This window comes from Tachysurus vachellii, chromosome 7 (assembly GCF_030014155.1).
Source record: "Tachysurus vachellii isolate PV-2020 chromosome 7, HZAU_Pvac_v1, whole genome shotgun sequence".
Classification (NCBI taxonomy): Eukaryota; Metazoa; Chordata; class Actinopteri; order Siluriformes; family Bagridae; genus Tachysurus; species Tachysurus vachellii.
In genome coordinates this window covers 6,713,506-6,732,460 of record NC_083466.1, presented here as the reverse complement: position 1 = coordinate 6,732,460, position 18,955 = coordinate 6,713,506, and the positions used below count along the sequence as shown (strand labels likewise).

The window sequence follows — 18,955 nt, the reverse complement described above, 5'->3', positions numbered from 1 at the left end:
GGAAGGTCAGTGCACCTTCTCCAGGTTCAACTATTTTAACATCATCCTTGCAGGTGGTTGTCACTGAGGCAGTCATCTTTCCAGTTTCACATGTTTGCTCATGATATTTTGGCATAGAGTATCCAGGTAATTCTCTGTGCCCCTGGTTAAGACTGAAATAAATAAATAAATTCAGACATAAGGCCGCAGACTGAGTGTTGCAAATAATTATGGTCATGCTGAAACTGCAAGTATGATTTTCCATTTAATAGTTCTAAAAATAAGAAGTTGTGAAGCCACAGCTGGATAGAATAGGTATATGTAGGGTTACTCAATTGCAGGCTTATGGGACAAACATGACCTGTTTATCAATTCAGACTGGTCATTTGATCAGTTCTATTTACAAGTAAATAAAAATTTAAAAGAAAAATCCTGACCTTTTAGCCACAATAAATTAATATTCTATAAAGCCTTGTTAGTCTGGATGTCCTGTGGTGATCTGACCAGCCAATTACAGGTACAGGTCAAGGTACTGGTAGGTTTCAAACATCTGATTTAGCTGACAATACGAGTAGTCACATTAAACACATTTGTCTGTGAAAAAAGGCAAGAGGCTGGTGATCAAAATCAAAAGACAGGCCAACAGAATTACAGAATTGTAAATATCGTGATGTCGTTTAAGAATCTAAGAGTTCACAAAATGTCCAGAATGGTTACAATTAGTTTAAAGTTCTATAAATGGATATGCTACAAAGATATATTGTCAATTAAATGACTGGTTGGATCCTCTTGATGTTATAAAGCTGATGCAGGAGTGAAGGAGTCAGTTTGGCAATGAGAAAGGAGAAGAACAGTCTAAGGTTTCCACAAGGTTGTGTACAGTGACAGATGGTGAGAGCTGAGAGCTGTCCAGAAATATCACAAGATCCTAACAAGGGGATGCATATCCTGGGATCAACAGCATTTCAGTTTTGCTGGGATTAATTTTACACTGATTAACTGTTATCCAGGATGAGATCCCAGCAGAACCGTGAGAACCACTATACACATGTACTCAGAAAAAGAGAGCGAGGTAAGTGCCATCCACGTGACAGTGGTACGAAAACACGTGATAGCATAAGAGTGGGTATAAAAGCATAACAGAAGTGGACCAAAGACTAAACCTTGTGGGACACCATTGCAAAGTCTACAAAGAGCAGATATAGATCCCCTTCATGTCACCTGATATGATCATCCTTACAGATAGTAAACAAATGATTGCCGTGCTGTTTCAAGAATTGTAAGACTATTGTGGTAGTCGGTACCAAACATGTTACAGGTATCAAACACTTTACATGAAGAACAAAAGCACATTTGTCTCCACACCACACGATGGGAGTATAATCGTAGCTGTACGGCTCGTCCTTCTGCGGTGGGTTGAAAATGTGTAGAAAAAAAAACAAAAACGCTTCAGATTGTCAACAAGCGCTCTGGTTTGGTTGCGCGCTCAGTTACCACCTTTAATGACAGTTCTGCACTGAACGCGTTAAACCAGTACAAGTGCCGTTTCGTGGTAAAAACCAATGTGACAATTCAAAGCTGAGTTTTTGTGTTAACTGACTTCAACATAAAGCGGTTAGCTAGCTAGCATTAGCCGCCCGGATGCGGTGAAATCGCCTCGGGAAGCTAACGGCAGCGCAGATATTTGCTACGGGCCTCGAGAAGGAGTTCAGAGACAGAGGCGTGAAAGATGTCCGGCTGTCGGCAGCAGCAGCCCGGTGGTGCTTCGGGATCTGTGCCGGGAACGAGCTCTGGGAGCTCCGCTAATGCTAACATTGTTAATAACGGGGGAAGCAGCGCTAATGCTAATGGAAATTGTATTTCTTCACGAAGTCTCGGATCTGGGAGCGAAACGCAGCTACTGAGACCCAGTTTATCCGGCGCCAACCACGGCAAAAAAAGACCTCTATATAATGGTCTTATAAATCCCTATGAAGATAAGAGTAATGACTTTGTGTGGTGAGTATTTAAACCGGATTAAACCGAGTCCACACTTCGCTTCTTAGCATTTAGCCGCAGCAGCTAGTCAGCTAATGAACTAGCTCAGCTCACCGCCTACAGCTCAGCTAACTTCTAGTGTTAGTATAAAGTTCTGTTCTTTTTGTTCTTACTACAGTGTACGTAAAACGTGTATTTAAAAAAATGTAAAAAACTATCTAATGAATATTTTCTATTAGTTTTAAGCCTTCAGCAGTGCCACATTTTATTTAGTGCAAACATCTTCCTCATTTCATGCCACTTTTTTCTTCAACCCCAAGTTTAAAACATCCAGTTTGGGAACATTTATTGTTTTAAATACACAGATAAACCGATAAGGTTGTAACTATGCAGTTAAACATAATCTAATCCATGACTTTGTAAGTTGTGAGTTGTAAAGTCCAGTGGACTGTGATGTTTATCTGTTATATCAGATTAAAGTGAACATACAGTAGTGTGTAGCTCATATCATTCCCTCCTCAGCTGGAAAAATGGTTGGAAAGCTGCTTAATCTGCATGTCGGGTCAATATCGTTCAGCTCTGGAAGAGAAGGATGGGGTTTAACACAAGACTTTTATTTTCTTTAAAAGCTTTTAGTATGTATGGATGAAAAATGAAGCACTTCCTCTTAAATTCTGTGTTTCAGTCCCATATGTTTCGACATGATCGAGGAAGCCCATATGACTAAATGTGGTCACAGTTTCTGGTGAGACTTTAAAAGCCATTTTTATTTACATTTCTTGGATATAAAGAGTAAGATTGGTGAAGATTCACTTTTAGAATCGATGTGGAGTTTATTCTTGCCTTTTCTTTTCAGTTATAAATGTATACGGCGGAGTTTAGAGGACAGCAACAGGTGCCCGAAATGTAATTATATTATTGACAACGTAGATCAGCTCTACCCCAACTTTTTAGGTGAGTGTAAACTGTATTAACCCAGAGCTTCATTTTCCTCTTAGTAAACTCTTTTTACTTTTTGCTGGTATATCTTTTTGCAGTTTCTTTTTATTATTTAACCCAGTTCCCTATGTCCCATAAAGTACGAAGAAGTAAGAAGGTGCAGTATAGCTGTCTGAGTCGTGTGAGCTAATGTAACACACACATAGGAAAACAGCAGCGTGGGGTTATTCTTTAATGTCCAAAGAGGCAATTAAATAGTCCACAGTGCTTCATGAATATTATTGATAAGGCCAATCGCAGATGGAAAGAGAGGTTTTATCCCTAAAAAGATTGTGTCCTTGGTGAGGAGGGTCAGCCACTATCTTTACTGGTGGCATCAGGGTACTGGTAATGCACAGTCCTGAAGAGGTGGCAGATTGCAGGATGATCCTTTTCTAACCAGCTTTCTAACGTGACTCATTGTGTTTGTGCCCTAGACTAAAGTCAGTGAATCGTTATACCATAATCATGGTGGAGAAATTTATTTTCCTCTGTTTCACCAGTGTCATCATGCACAATCCCTATTCAGAAGTCAACCAGTTATTTGTGCTTTCCTTATTAAATAATCCACCTAGTAAAAAGGTTGCTGTTACACCAACAGCCAAATCTCAGACTGTGTGTGTAAAGTAGCTTGATTCTGAACCACCTTTGAAGTTAAGTGCCATATAATAATGATAAGCTGCTGCATCCATTGGGTTTACTTTGTATTATGTTCTACTAGAAATACAGGATCTTGTGTGAACACATTGTAGTGTTTTGTCGTTGGTTAAACAACAGTCCATTGTCATGCTAGATTGTGTTTAAGAATCCATTTTGATGAATATTTGCAAACTTGCAGACTGTGTTGACTTTGTTATACCAAAAACAGGTCATGTGCATCTGTGGAAAACCTGTCAGATATCATGTAGCTGAATTCTGGCAAATTGCAAAAAGCCCAAAATGACAGAAACATAGGTCTTGACCAAAGTTGGGATTTCCTACCTGTCAGCATGCTTTGACACCTCAACTTTAGATAAACTCTGTATGGTGAAACGCAGCAGAAATGATCTTGCCAATGCTTTCTGCAGAGACTGGGTTAGGTAAATAAGATACCAGTTTAAACAAACGTGCTGTACACCAGTCAGACTCTTTAACCATATTTTAATTACCACTTTGTTGGCTAAGTGTAATTTCAGTCTCATTCAGTATATGGCAGGCTTGGGTGAAGTTGTTGGTTATATGCCATAGTGTAATGAACATGGGTCTAATAGATTCAGTTTGCAAAATACCAGCTTTTAAATGATATCTTGTACAATCCCCATTACTTACAATGTAGTGCCACCAGCAGTAATGCATGTTTTCAGAATAGCATAAAATGTCCACAGTTCACCATGTTTTTCAAGGCTGCCACATGTGTGTGCTGAAATATAACTTGAGGATAGCAGTGTATGCAGCATGAGTGTTGTTCTACTGTTTTGCAGTTAACGAGCTGATCCTCAAGCAGAAACAGAGATCCGAAGAGAAGCGACTAAAACGGGACCACCCTGTAAGTTTGTATGAGTATGTTTGTTCCAAAACAGAAGCTGAGTTTGTTTGTTATATACTGCATATACTGAACAGTTTTATTATTTTAGTCTAAAATTGCTACTGAAAACTAAAAGCATAATTTACATACCTATATTTTTTTGGTAAATAACCAATTATTATGCATAATAATATGTATAATTATCGTGTGTGTGGTTGTGAATGTGAATAAATTCTGAATTAATAATGCATTGCTTTGTGTTTGAATAATTATTCAAATTGTGTAATTATGTAATGAATGTGCTGTGTTTATAGAATGGAACCAAATGGCAGTTTTTCCAAGATGTTCTTGGCACAGATCAGGAGCATCTGGATTTAGCAAACGTGAACTACATGTTGGAACTGCTGGTGCAGAAAAAGAAGCAGCTCGAAGCGGTTGGTATAACAATTTTTAAACAGCCTAAAGGCATTTGAATGCTGTATTACTAGACTAGGTTTAGGGACCTCGTCTGAACTGATGACCTAATTAGTAGGTGGTGAAACGGACAAATTGATGTCTTAAAGATCATTGTAAATAAAAATGAGGTGACACGTTACCAGTGCATTCACTTTTAAATGTATTCTTTTGGGAAATGCTTTTATTCAAACAGACTGTAAATGTACAGAGCTGTACAGACAATTTCATCTCATGTTATGAATGATTTCAAATATTGAAATGATGTATATTGCAATATATTACAGTCTCTCCCAACTTGATGAAGAAATTAAAAATATAAATTCCCAAACCGTGTCCAAACAACAGAAATACCATATTATGCAGCCCTACATGAAATCTAAACAAAGCATAGTATTTGAGAGAGCAGAGTATTTGAGGCTTCCTGACTTTGGCCAAGGCCCCAACAGTGACTCCTCAAACAATTCCCAGCTTTATCACTAGCATGGAACCTATATTTCATTGACAATAAAAATCATTATGGATGTGTTTGTTTCTACAGGAATCACAAGCAGCTCAGCGTCAAATCCTAATGGAGTTCTTGAAAGAAGCTAGGAGGAATAAGAGAGAGGTTGTTTGGCTTTCACATACAGTACATCCTTTAGTTTGCAAAAATAGCAGAAACATAACAGAAGACATTGTTCTTTTCTTGCATAGCAACTGGAACAGTTACAGAAAGAACTGAACTATTTGGAAGAGGATATAAAAAGCGTTCAGGTAAATTGTAGCTGTTATGGAATGGCATTGTGTTCATTCTTTGAAAGCTGTACTAAATATAAGCATGGGATTGTTTATGCTTTCTTTAGGATATGAGTGGGCTGTACTCACCAGTTATGGATATAGACTCCAATTTGGACAGCACGGTTCCCCAGTTGTGTCCCGGAGATGCACATTCTCCTGCACCCAGGTAAAGGCCAAGAAAACTGAACTGAACTAAAGCCTGATGGCTTACTTGTGCATGATCTCATCAAGATATTTAAACAAAGACAGTCAAGGTCATGGGTAAACATGCCAAAATCCTATTTATTAAAAAAACAACATTATTATTTTAATGAAATCTTAACACCTCCTGTGAAGCCATGTATATTTTTCTGCATGAAATAACATGTTAGGACACAGGGTGATGCGTGTCAGAGAAGGAATACACAGGGTGATGCATTTCAGCTGCAAATTCTTCATAAATAATCCAACCTTAAATAATCCAACACAAAGTTGGAGAGACACAATTGTCTAAAATGTTTTTGTATAATGTAGCATTATGATGGAATTCGGAGGCCCAAACATGTTCCAACATGACAGTGCTCTTGTGCACAATGCTATACAAAGAAAATGTAATTGAATTGAACTTCAGGGAATTTTCAAAATTGCATATTGATTGTCCTTTTAGCAAACGTGTAAAGGTTGTTTTATGACACATAAAAGTGACACATCACGTAGTATATTTCCCAATCCAATAAAAATCAAAGGCTTAAACAAAACAAGTTATGGATGACAAGACAGCATTTGAAGCAAATATATAATCAGCTCTGTAATCAGATATATTTTCAGATGAACTAAGGAAAAAAAAATGATTTTTTCCCCCAGCAGTAGCATGATTGAACCCACAGAGTATATCCAGCCTCCCCAGTTCGGCGGAAACTCACAGGTAAACTTGCTAATAATGCTAATCTAATAATAAAAGTCTTCCTGTCAGTATTATGTAATTCTTTTTTTAGATTGGAGTTTTTTTCACCACAGAATATAATTTTTTGTGTCGTCATTTTCAAATGTGTGTAAAAAGGGTAAAAGACAGACATCGTACAACAGCACGCTGGCCTCTCGGAGAAAGAGGTTAACGGCACACTTTGAGGACCTGGAACAGTGCTACTTTTCCAACAGGATGTCACGAATCACAGGTGAGCACGCTTAGTTCTTAAAGCTCCAGTACACTTGGTACAGTCAGTGCCAGAATTATTGGCACCCTTGGTAAAGATGAATTTAAAAAATGGTTATGAAACATTTCATGACCAATTGTCTTACTCTGACAGTGAAAATGAGAATATTTAAACCTTTAATAAAACTTGTTAGTCAATAAAAAACAATCATTAATTATTTTTTATTTTTAAAAATTAAACAATTTTGATTACATGTCACAAATCAGAATATTTTTATTAGAACAGTATTTAGGCATGTCATGATAACTACTTTTGTTGGATGATTTATTGCCGCAGAAATAATTGTGATGATATTGCCGTTTTTAAACCATTTTATGCCATTGATATAATAATTTAATATAATAATTTAATGCCGGTTCACCTCACTGATGAGCAGTGAACTTTTAATTTTTAATAATATTTAGACAATGGAATTGGAATACCCAGCATATAAAATGTCCTAAATAAAACATTAAATAAAACCACACCACAAAATGAATAAATAAAATGGACTCTTAGGCTCGGTTTTGTCTCTATATTTGCACTAAATATGAAACATTTGGTCAATCATTTGTTATCAGGCAATATACTTCCAAACTAGTTTCTCATTAACTTATAAACAAGAAATAAGCTATAAGTTAGATGTAAGTTACAGCAAGCAGAACTAACTAACACTTAGTCTCTTTAGAACTCCTTTAAGAGTGTCTCTGAACACAACACAAGTGCATGTTCCCGACCTTGTTTATGTGGGGTGTATGCGTACTTATTGTAATAGAATAAACATATCAGATATGGCTTCCACTTCCAACTGAACTCAAGTGATCAAAACACCTCTTGTGGAAAAAACACATTTTGAGGTAAAAATAATTACAAATTCACATTAGAGGAAATATTATGAACTTTAGTTATGACCAGCCAAGATTTTGTATTGCAGCTCCAATGTTAGCACCGTTGTGTATAATTATACAATCTAAAATTCTTCACTCATCCAGTGGCCATTCTGCTAAAGCTTGTGTAACGACTGCAGCAGTATGTTTTGGGTCATGTATCTGTTCTCTAAACACTTTGACTCCACAGTCCAGTCAGCAGATCTGTATTGTATGGTCAGGCTCATGTGTTGGGCGAGATTTGTGCTTGATCATATCTGTAGTATATTTGTAGAATAAAAGGAGACCTCTTTATCTCCTTCAAAATGTCATCTGGAGAAGGTTATAAAAAATCAGCAACACACTAGCACTGGCAACACACTGGCACGACCCAGACGATACCAAGATCAGACCAAGTAAAGAAGGGATATTATGAGAAATGTGTCCAAGAGACCAGCTACACTGGTGTTTACAGAACTGGATGAAACCTGTACAGACATCACCAATGTCACATGGTTTGCTAACACCAATGTCATCAGCTCTTTACAGACTGGTCTCTTTGTAAGAGTGGCCAGGCTAGCATAAAGGCATGCTGGGAGTTTGCTAGAAGATGTAACAAAATGCGATATCTTTTGGCAAAAGGATTTGTCTTCTGAAGACACTAAAGATATTTACTGAAGGGGCAAACATTATGTTTGGTGCAAATCAAATACAGGCCAACAACCTGCAACACCATTCTACCATCAAGCATAGGATTGCTCTGGGATGCTTTTTGGCAGGAGGACCTGGAAACATGTTAAAAAAGCATGAATGGAGCCAAATACAAGAAAATGGTAGAGTCCAGTCAGCCAGAGAAATACATTGAGGGTGAAAACTTGGGTTTCAGCAGGACAGTTAATTAAAGCACAGGGCAGAAACTACAGAGGAATAGCTTGAGGAAAAAAGCCCAGACTTCAATTAATCAAATTGAAATTCCATGCATTCCAAACATTACTCAAAATATGCATTGAATAATGGAACATGTGAAAATCAAAATGTGCAAAGCTTATTGATACAAATGAGGCAAGTCAAAGCTGTAATTTCTGCTGAAGAGCAATGCACCAAATATGAATTAACCTGTATGTGTGTATACATGCACCATTCTCTTTTATTATGCAGTTATCCAATCAGCAAATCGTGGTAAATGCAAAAACTACAGGTAATGTTCACATCAAACATCAGAATGAAGAAAAAAATGAGAGTATGGTAACAGATTAGCTGGTTTATGTATTTTAGAAATTGCTGATCATCTGTGATTTTCACACACAGCATTGTCTGCAGTTTACACAAAAGGGTACAAAAACATTCTGAATATCAGTTCTGTGGGTAGAAATGGCTTGTTTGAGGTTCAGGGTAGAATAGTTAGATTGATTCAATCTGCCAGGAAGGTTATAAGAACTCAGTATTTAGTCAGCACAACTCTACAAACCTTCAGGTGGATGAGTTACAACAACAGATCACATCAGGTTCTTGTCTAAATAATTCAGATAAGCTTTCTCTCTTTTTATATATATATATTTGTTAGATTATATGACTTATTTTGCCACTATCTCTTTTGTGTTTACAGACGACAGCAGAACTGTTAACCAGCTGGACGACTTCATGGAGTGTCTCTCCAAATTCACACGTTACAACTCTGTACGTCCTCTGGCCACTCTCTCATATGCAAGCGACCTTTACAATGGTTCTAGTATTGTTTCTAGGTAAGTCTTTCTACATATGACTGTTGAACATATTTTTTTCAGGACATTCGTGGTGCAGAAAATCATCAAATAACATCTTGTTAGCTAGCTGTTAATGCAGCTAACAAGAATTAGTTCTTTCCAAAGAGTTAGAAGGAGCCCTTTATGGGAATAATAGCATTATTAAATGGTATAAAGCATAATATATTGAAAAAACTGAGGACCTCTACCTCCTCTGAGTGGGTTCCTCCTTAAAAGCAACTGGAAAGAACTGAGGGTTCCATGAGCATCTCTACAAACAATTATATGCAAATATGAATAAAGAAACTCTGGTGCAAAAAATTCAATTCAACTGAAAACAAATTTAATTGAGCCTTAGATTTTTATCAATTGTTTGAAATCGTTTAGTCATAATTAGTGCTATGTAAGAAAGGGAAGGGGTAGAGATTTAATTTAAACAACACCATCCCATCTGGGAAGTGAGTGCTTAGCTAGAAAAAGGGACTCGTGAAATACGTGACCTCATCAGAAAGGAGGATTATGTAATAATATTGAAGCAAGAAATGAGCCAAAAACATTTGACTGGTTCTTCCAGCAGGACAATTATCCTAAACATACCATCAATGCTGTTACTGAAACGTGAGAAGCTTGTGTGAGGCAACCAAGGTTAGATTTAAGTTAAGCAATCACAAAATGACAACAATGCTAACAGTGTATGTAAATGTTTGAAAAGGTAAAAATCTGATCTAGTAAATAAACGGCTAAAAATAATCTTGGGCAAATAAAGTAGAGGCAAAAATTCACAAAATAGGGGGAAAGTATTTGAAAAACATGGTGTCTTAAAAAATGTTTTTAGCCTGGGTATATGTACACTTGAGGTCTCAATTGTGTATAGATTGCATTGTGTGTTTGTTTTTTTTAAAACTTAAACTGAAGTTAGTTCTTGTTTCATTTTGTCTGGGTTCAAAGTCAGTGACTGTCTCTGGATTTTTATAGCACCTCTTCTCTTTTTATAGCAAGTCTTCAAATGTTAGCAAGAGTCTCCAATGGATTCTGTAACAAAACCAGACAACCCCGCTTGTTTGTAAAAGTTATATTTTGAATAACACAACTTAATTGAGTAGAAAATATTATCAGAGAGATCATATAAGGAAACTGATTTATTCTTAGGGCCAGTTTAGTGTGCTCAGTTAACCTACCTGCATGTATTCAGGAGTTGAGGAGACCCTCACATTCTTACCTTAGCTCAGGATTGTACTTATTAGAGAGAAATATAGCGTTCAGCGTCAGTTCAGGCAGGCCACATAGTCAAGCTCGGCTATCAGCTGATGTCAATTTTCTAACCCTGCCCATCAGCTGATCTGATTCCTAAGCGTGCTGTTGGTCCCTTTCAAACAGGGCGCCCTATTTAAATGCATTTTCAGTCTGTCTGCTTGGCTGTTTCCTCTGCATTGCTGCAACCCACCTCCTCCCCTATCTCCTCCTTGAAACGTTGTGTTTAACTTAATCAGTGTCATTCTGTTGTCACTGATGCAGGCTCTGTTTTAAATGGGGGATTTTGTCTTGCTGCTTTCCCAGTTAAATGGGAGATCGTCCCCCCACGAAGCTGCTGCTGTTCCCTGACTAGCTTTCATGGAGCTCATGAAAAGGATGGGGAATTCAGAACAGAGCCATACTGGCAAATGTAAATTTTATAAGCTTGCAAATTAAAAATTTAAATATGTCAAAGAATTGTCTTTATTTTGACTCAAGTGGTCCTGACTGAACTCTTTTACACCAAGAACTTCTTAACAAGGTTTAATCACAAAGTTAAGCTCCAGCTATACTATGTTAAATAAAGTAAATGAATCAGGATCGCAATATCCAACTTACTGAAAACGTATAACTGAAAAGGGCTTAACCATTCCGATCCTCAAAACAAATGGGAGTTGAGCAAATAAAACAACTTGAACTATACTTCAAGTCTTGCAACATCTTGACATTTATAACTTCTCTTTACAGCATTGAGTTTGACCGTGACTGTGATTATTTCGCCATTGCCGGTGTTACCAAGAAAATTAAAGTGTTTGAGTATGGAACAGTGATCCAGGATGCTGTAGACATTCATTATCCTGTCAACGAAATGACGTGCAACTCCAAAATAAGGTGCAGCAATTCTCTTAGTTCACGTGAAGATACTTCACTGGTACACTGTCAAAACATAATTGATATAAACCCTTCTCTTTCTCTCTCTCTCTCTCCCTCTCTCCCTCTCTCCCTCTCTCCCTCTCTCTCTCTCTCTCTCTCTCTCTCTCTCTCTCTCTCTCTCTCTCTCTCTCTCTCTCTCTCTCTCTCTCTCTCGCTCTCTCCCTCAGCTGTATCAGCTGGAGTAGCTACCACAAGAACCTGCTGGCGAGCAGTGACTATGAGGGAACAGTGATTCTTTGGGATGGCTTTACAGGGCAGAGGTCAAAGGTTTATCAGGTACATAACCAACCTAAATACACTATTCTGTATGCTTTAATGGTAAGCTGAAGTCACTTTTAGTTTGTATTTAATGATTTTTTTATAAACCAGGTTTGATCCTAATGTATAGTAAATGTTGTTATCGTGTACTTTTGTATCCAAGCAGGGTCAAATATGTAAGATATTTTTCTTCAGTTGTTTTCATCCTGCTAGAAATATATTTAAGTTCTTTCTGGCATACAAAATAGTAACAACGAGAACTAAACTTTGGTGTTGAGTTCTGTGTTTAAATGTATATTTTAATATACTGCTCGAGTTCAATTGTTGCACATACCGTAAGCATAATAACATACCATCATAGTTGGTACAGTACTTTTTTTTTTAATCTTTTGCATTAATCTTGCATTATTCTTCATTCCCTGTGTATATAAAATCACATCTAATTGAATTGTTCTGGACATTTCTTCTAGGAGCACGAAAAGAGATGTTGGAGTGTAGATTTCAACCTCATGGATCCTAAACTTTTGGCTTCAGGCTCAGATGATGCAAAAGGTTCAACTAATAATGCATTTAGCTTAAGATAAGATCAGAAGATTACTAGTTCAACAACAGTAAAACAACTATTATTTTAATTAGAATATTCTGTTTTACTTCCACACAGTGAAGTTGTGGTCAACTAACCTGGATAACTCGGTTGCCAGCATTGAAGCCAAGGCCAATGTGTGTTGTGTCAAATTCAGCCCAACATCTAGGTATCACCTCGCATTTGGCTGTGCAGGTATTGTACTCATTGGGTGTTTGTATGTATATGTATTATTAAGTGGGTATGGATATTGAAAGAAACCTCCTGGTATAACTTTCACACGAAATGAAAAGGCACGTTTGCTTGATGCAAGATTTATACCTGATTTATTATTTATTTTTCATCACGGGGATCTCAGCATTTTATGCCATTATCAGTGCAATACTAATACAGGATTGGTGCTAGATCTTGTGTTACCATGCACAGAGTTGCCAGTTTGTTTGTTTTTTTACATGATATGTTGTGTATCCTTTTGTCTTACAATTCATTCTAAAAGATTACATTGTGCAGGAATGTTGTATTGTGTGGGTGAGATGATGTTACTGTAAACTGTCTTGTGATAATTAATATAGTCCTAATTCAAGCCTTCAAAATGCTAACATTTCAACAAATTCTTCATTTTATGCATTTGAAGACCACTGTGTCCACTACTATGATTTGCGGAACACTAAGCAACCCATCATGGTCTTCAAGGGTCACCGGAAGGCAGTGTCCTATGCCAAGTTTGTCAATGGAGAAGAGATTGTGTCTGCGTATGTATTTGTATATCTAAACCTTACTTAAGCTAAGCCTTGATTAATATTTCTCAAACAAGCTTTATGTGGGACTGTAGTTGTTCACACTTGGGCAGATTAGAACCTGTCATGAATCATGGACATATGAATGAACAGCAATTACTGTGTTTTCCTTCAGCTCCACAGACAGCCAGCTAAAGCTATGGAATGTGAACAAGCCCCACTGCTTGCGTTCTTTCAAAGGCCACATTAATGAGAAGAACTTTGTAGGTTTGGCCTCCAATGGTGACTATGTAGCATGTGGTGAGTGAACCAGCAGAAGTTATATACCCCATAACACACCCCCTTCTAAGACTCAACTATCCTCCTACCATTCTCTTTAACCTCCTGTCTACAGAATCCCAGAGCAAGCATCGTCATTGTTTATGTGCCACATCCCTTCAAACTATGCCTTTTATTCTAGCTTCTCAATGACACACTGAAAATGTTTTGGGATTAGTTTCATATCTGACTTCCTTAGGATTAAATACTACTTAGCGATAAGGATTTGTTTAAAGAAACTTTTTATATGTATATAAATTTCTGCAACTTAATCGATGTTGTCACTTTACTGCTCCCAGGAAGTGAGAACAACTCCCTATATCTGTACTACAAAGGGCTCTCCAAAACTTTGCTGACCTTCAAGTTTGACACTGTGAAGAGCGTTCTAGACAAGGACAAGAAGGAAGACGACACTAACGAGTTTGTTAGTGCCGTATGTTGGCGGGCTTTACCAGACGGGGTAAGGTTTATTCCTGCTCACTTTTTTTTTTATTGAATCACTGATCAGGTTTATCAGAAGCATGTGTAACAGCAGATGATGGCAGGTTGAAGTGGAGCCTTCCTGTTTTTTGAGTTTATTAAAGATAATTAAAGGCAATTTTATTTTATGTTTCTAATTATTTTTGTAAAGCTGTGGTTATTAAAGGGATCTAGAATTTAGTCTCAAAGGAAAATGCTGTAACATGACGCCTTTGAACATCTATGAACGTCTTTTCTTTTGGACACTGCAATTTTAATTTTTTTTATTTATTATAAACAAATAAAAGCCCATGCTTATTAATAATATTTAAAAAAATGCTGTGTGGGGATAAGTCATTATATTGGTAATACACAAAGTTAACAATTACTAGTTGCAGGTGTAATAAATCTTAAGGTCACCACTAATCAGTTGGCAAAGTTGAGTGTTGTTTCCCCCAAAAGCCTAAAAGTGTAGCAAATTTTATTCACTCAGATCCATGAAATAAATGGTGCATCTAACAGAATGCTAATCCTCTTAAAACATCTTTCACACTGTGACTGGTTGTATAGTTTAAGTGTAGATATGCTAGATGATATGTTAGACTGTGGCAGTAGTCTTGGTATTTTTCTGTTGTGACAAACATGTTTCTCCTCTCGCAGGAGTCTAATGTACTTATTGCAGCCAACAGTCAAGGAACAATCAAGGTATGCAATTCAATTAAAGTATTATACATGATATATTTCTTTCTTATTTATAATCATCCACATTTTATTTTCCATACAGTCTATAATATCATATTACGGTACTCCTTCTGTGTAGAACGCCTCCATATTTGTTAACCTGGTTCAATTTTCCAAACAGTTGAGTGCATTTTTGTACAGTACTTGATCTTGTCTTGTAGCTGCTGTGAATCATTTTCTGCACACCTGTATTTTACATATTGTGCAATTTTTGAGAAGTTTGTATATAAACAGCTAATCAGATTGCAGACTTGAAGATCCTGAAGTGTGTGACTGAAATCGAACTTTCTCATTATACTCAAGTACATTTGAAATTATTTATGGCTACTCTTCTAGAAAGGTAGAAAATAAGAATATAAAAGCATTATAAATAATTAAATGAAGAGTATCAAGAATTAATGATCAGTGACACACATGATTAATGATTAATGACACACAAGGCTGCATTGTGCAAATAGCCTGCCTTGTGTGTGTTCACAGCTCTCAGTATTATGATAGCGGGGGGTATTTGTCTACCTGAGCAGAAAAGAGGGGTGCAAATGTGTAGGCTGTGATCAGGCTGGACATTTTTCTCAGACCTCTCTTATCATTCCACCCACAGAACTGTCGCTCACTGATGTTTTAGGTATTTCACACCATCCTGTGTAAACACCAGCTTTTGGAATTCTTAAACCAGCCTTTCCGGTGCCAGCTATGCCACATTACAAGTTATAGAGATGACATTTTTTCTCCCCATTTTTATGTTCGTTGTGCACATCTACTTTAGCTCTTATGATTTTATGCACTGTGATTGCTGCCACATGATTGGCTGCCTGGGTAACTGCATAAATGAGCCTGTGTAAAGGTGTTCCTATTAAAGTGGACAGTGAGTGTTCAGACCCTCACCCGATGAACCTAAAGTGTTTTGCCTGGCCCAAGGAAAACCTTTATATTAATGCCCTTAATTTGTGTAGTTTTTTTTAGATTTCAGCCTCTGATGCTCTCATAGGCTCCAGTTTTGTACATATTTCTGGCCACATTCATGCTCTTGAAGTGCAATCTGATTAGCTTTGTGAGCACACAACTGAGTGCTGGGTTTCAGAAGAAAAACATACTTTTGATCAACTTGACCCAAATAAGCTTTTTAGAGCTAGCCATATATTTACTGTGCTGAGAAAATTACAGTCAATTTCTCTTTCTGTGAAAGGTGGTTCCACTAGAATCACATGCACCAAATGAACCACATTGCTTTTCAACATAAAATTGCAAAGTGAAAAGTCTTTCACTCACTTGCTCATTCGTTTTCAATAACAGTTTGGCTTATCTGTTTAAACATTTTGAACTGCTTCCTTACTCAATGTTTCTTCTTCTTAAAGGTACTTGAACTGATTTGAAGGTCTACTAGAAACAATCATCAGATCCTTTTGTCAAACCTGGGGAATATTTCTAATGAAATGTGACTAAGCACAAAAGGAGGAAAACAAAGAAAAAACCCTGGATTTGGATACTCATGTTTTCAAAAAAACACGTGTGTTCCAGTACCGTTTGAGACCAAGAAAAGATGCAGACATTTTTGTGGAAAAGTAAAGGATGACTCTTCGATTAAAAGTCTCTTTTAATTCAGTAAAATGCTGAATTAAAGGCATTAATAAAGACTGAGCCTTTAGTAGGGGCGAATGTGACGCATTTTAGAGCTATGTGAGTACAAAGCCAAAGCACAAGACCAGAACACAATGAAATGCTTTTTGTTGTAAAAAAAAAAAAATCAATCGCTCAATCAATCTTTTGAGCCTTTAGTATCCATATACTCTTTTCATTTGATACAGTGTCTATGAAATGTCTATAAATTTTCCACTCCGGTTGACTGATGCCGCTGGACTCTCCAAAAAAATACTGGGCCTTCTTCAGTTTATATGTTGCTTATGTCACGGGACCTCGAGACTTGGCTGCCTAATGCAAATAAGGCAGATTTCCTTAAAATGCTTTGTGGAAAAGAAGATACTAAACTGATTTTTAACTTTAATGTCATTAGTTGCCATGACTTCCTTATTCTTTTCCCCCTAGTGGTCATAATTTTGTCTAATCTAGGGATGAATAAGGTGTTATGATGACACTATGTATTCTCTATTGGGATTATTTAACAGTCACCCAAAAACATTGCTGCTCTTTTTATCATTAAATTTCTGTACAAGTATTATTTATTTTTGTAATTTATAGAAACTTTGTGAACTTCACACCCAATTATAGTGTGTAGGTTTTTTGGAGCTTGGACTTCTGTTGCGTCCCAATAATTCCCTTTTTGTGTATGCATTCTATGATTTTAACCCATTCATTTGAATGAATAAATGATTCTCTTTGCATCTTTGTATTGATTATTGATTATAGCTTTTTCAGGTAAGATCTTTAAGAGTACATGTGCTCTGTTTTGGCACTATTTTGTAAATGTGCATTGGAGTTTTATTGTTTTACTATATTTTATTAGTTATTAAAGTACTGTTAAAACGTCTATATAAATTCCTATGTAACAGCAAAAACAAACCACAATGTTGTCCTGGGTAAGAGTTGTATAGTGTATATTACTTACCCTGTTAAGTAAGACTAAGAAGACTGGATTTGGTGGTAGGTCAGTTAGGTAGATGGTTTGTGGAGGAATATCCTTACAGGGTCACACAGACCTCCACATGCTAGCCAACAGTGCCCTTACTGCTGTTAGGGATGAAATCCTCAGGGCCATTGTTAGACCTTACCCTGGTTTCATGGCCAGAATAGGCATTGATGCCATAGACTGACCCTCTTGTTCCCCAGAACTGAAGCTGTAATGTTGTGTATCAGATCATCTGAAGCCACCATGTAGCCCTTATTGAAGCTACCATGTAGCCCTTCCTAGGTCTGGGAAGAGATCCCCCAGGACAGCATGGGCAGAAGTGTCGGGAGTGCATACAAACATGGGGGGTCATACACACTACTGACTTTAATTACGAGTTGCTGTTGATGATTTTGGCTTCTGTTGACCATTGTCACATACATTTTTTATCTTACATTATATGTAAGTAAAGCTTGAATATTTTGTCCATTGAAATCTAATGTCTGATTTAAGTATACTCTTAATGTGAAACGACACTTTAATTACAGTAGTATTGTTAGCATTAATTTTACTTGTGATAAGTGTATTTTAGTTAGCTCCCTGATGGAGAAGATTTTAGCTTTAGAGGTGCGCATCCAGACACTAGAGAGGGATAGCAATAGTAGTGTAGTTTTTGTAGGGGAACATCTGGATGCCTGAGTCTTCACCCAGGGTTCACAATATAGAGACTGTGTCCGTTTCCGAGCTAAACAAAAGACTATAAATACTCGGAAAATTTGTTTTAGTAAAGCTCTTAAGGCTAATGAAATAATTACTGATCAGAAGTTTAGTGTTCTGTGTTTAACAGAAACATGGGTCGAACCAAATGAGTTTGTTGCATTAAATGAAGCTTGTCCGTTATATACATAGTTATAGATATATACATTAGCCACCCCTAACAGGCAGGGGAGGAGGCTTGCAGATATTCATGATGATAAGCTCAATGTCAAGCAAGAATTTAGAAACATGTTTAACTCATTCGAAGTACTTCATGCTAACACGTAGCCACAAAAAATATGTCTGCCGACTCAGTTCCTTTTATTGTTATTTACAGACCTCCTGGACCATATTCTGAATTCCTCTGTGAATTTGCATATTTCATTTTAAACCTAGTTGTTTCTTTAAACAAGGCAGTAATAGTTGGAGACTTTAATATTCATTTTGATACGTTAGAAGATCATCTGACAACAGCAGTTGTTTCCATCTTAGATTCAGTAGGGGTTTACCAGAACGTAATAGAACCCACTCATAATGGAGGTCACACTCTTGATCTCATTCTAACCCTTGGATTAAACATAGAAAATATAATGACAGTGTCTTAATCAGAAGCTATCTCTGACCACTATCTCATTTCATTTAAATTGTGCTTCGGGCACGATATTTGCAATTTGCTGCGTTACCGTGTTAAATGTACATTTAAATCTACTAATGCAGAGAGATTTACCATCAGTCTCCCAGAAGTATCATCCATGACTGGATCGCCATCTGACCCCACAGAACTTCATCAGGTGACTACTTGCACCCTGGTACAATGACAACACACTAACTTTAAAACAATCAGCTAGGAAATTAGAAGATCAATGGCGTCAAATTAAATTATCGGTATTTTGAGGGAAAAAAACACTGTTTAAAAGCTCACA

The 18,955-nt window shown here is 37.0% G+C and overlaps 1 protein-coding gene across 2 annotated transcripts; it reads left to right on the top strand.

The window, feature by feature from the left end:
- Positions 1 to 1,416: 1,416 nt before the first annotated feature.
- cop1 (COP1 E3 ubiquitin ligase) lies at positions 1,417 to 17,052 on the top strand. 2 transcript variants are annotated; one of them, XM_060873954.1, is made up of 20 exons: positions 1,417 to 1,977; positions 2,642 to 2,701; positions 2,813 to 2,910; positions 4,395 to 4,459; positions 4,753 to 4,872; positions 5,433 to 5,501; positions 5,588 to 5,647; positions 5,737 to 5,837; positions 6,518 to 6,575; positions 6,711 to 6,825; positions 9,316 to 9,451; positions 11,432 to 11,575; positions 11,785 to 11,893; positions 12,346 to 12,427; positions 12,537 to 12,653; positions 13,093 to 13,210; positions 13,371 to 13,495; positions 13,813 to 13,973; positions 14,633 to 14,677; positions 16,069 to 17,052. In XM_060873954.1, exons 1-20 carry the CDS (start codon positions 1,709 to 1,711, stop codon positions 16,084 to 16,086), a joined length of 2,070 nt encoding a protein of 689 aa, XP_060729937.1. In that variant the 5' UTR covers positions 1,417 to 1,708; the 3' UTR covers positions 16,087 to 17,052. The 2 variants fall into 2 exon arrangements, with proteins under 2 accessions (XP_060729937.1, XP_060729936.1); XM_060873953.1 differs by having other exon boundaries at positions 6,515 to 6,575.
- The last annotated feature ends 1,903 nt before the right edge of the window (positions 17,053 to 18,955 follow it).

Bases quoted from the DNA above. Each gene is read 5' to 3' on its own strand.
- cop1 (XM_060873953.1), top strand. From the start codon at position 1,709: ATGTCCGGCTGTCGGCAGCAGCAGCCCGGTGGTGCTTCGGGATCTGTG. The intron at 2,911-4,394 runs GTGAGTGTAAAC...ACTGTTTTGCAG, and splicing joins GCTCTACCCCAACTTTTTAG to TTAACGAGCTGATCCTCAAG. The intron at 6,576-6,710 runs GTAAACTTGCTA...GTGTGTAAAAAG, and splicing joins AGTTCGGCGGAAACTCACAG to GGTAAAAGACAGACATCGTA.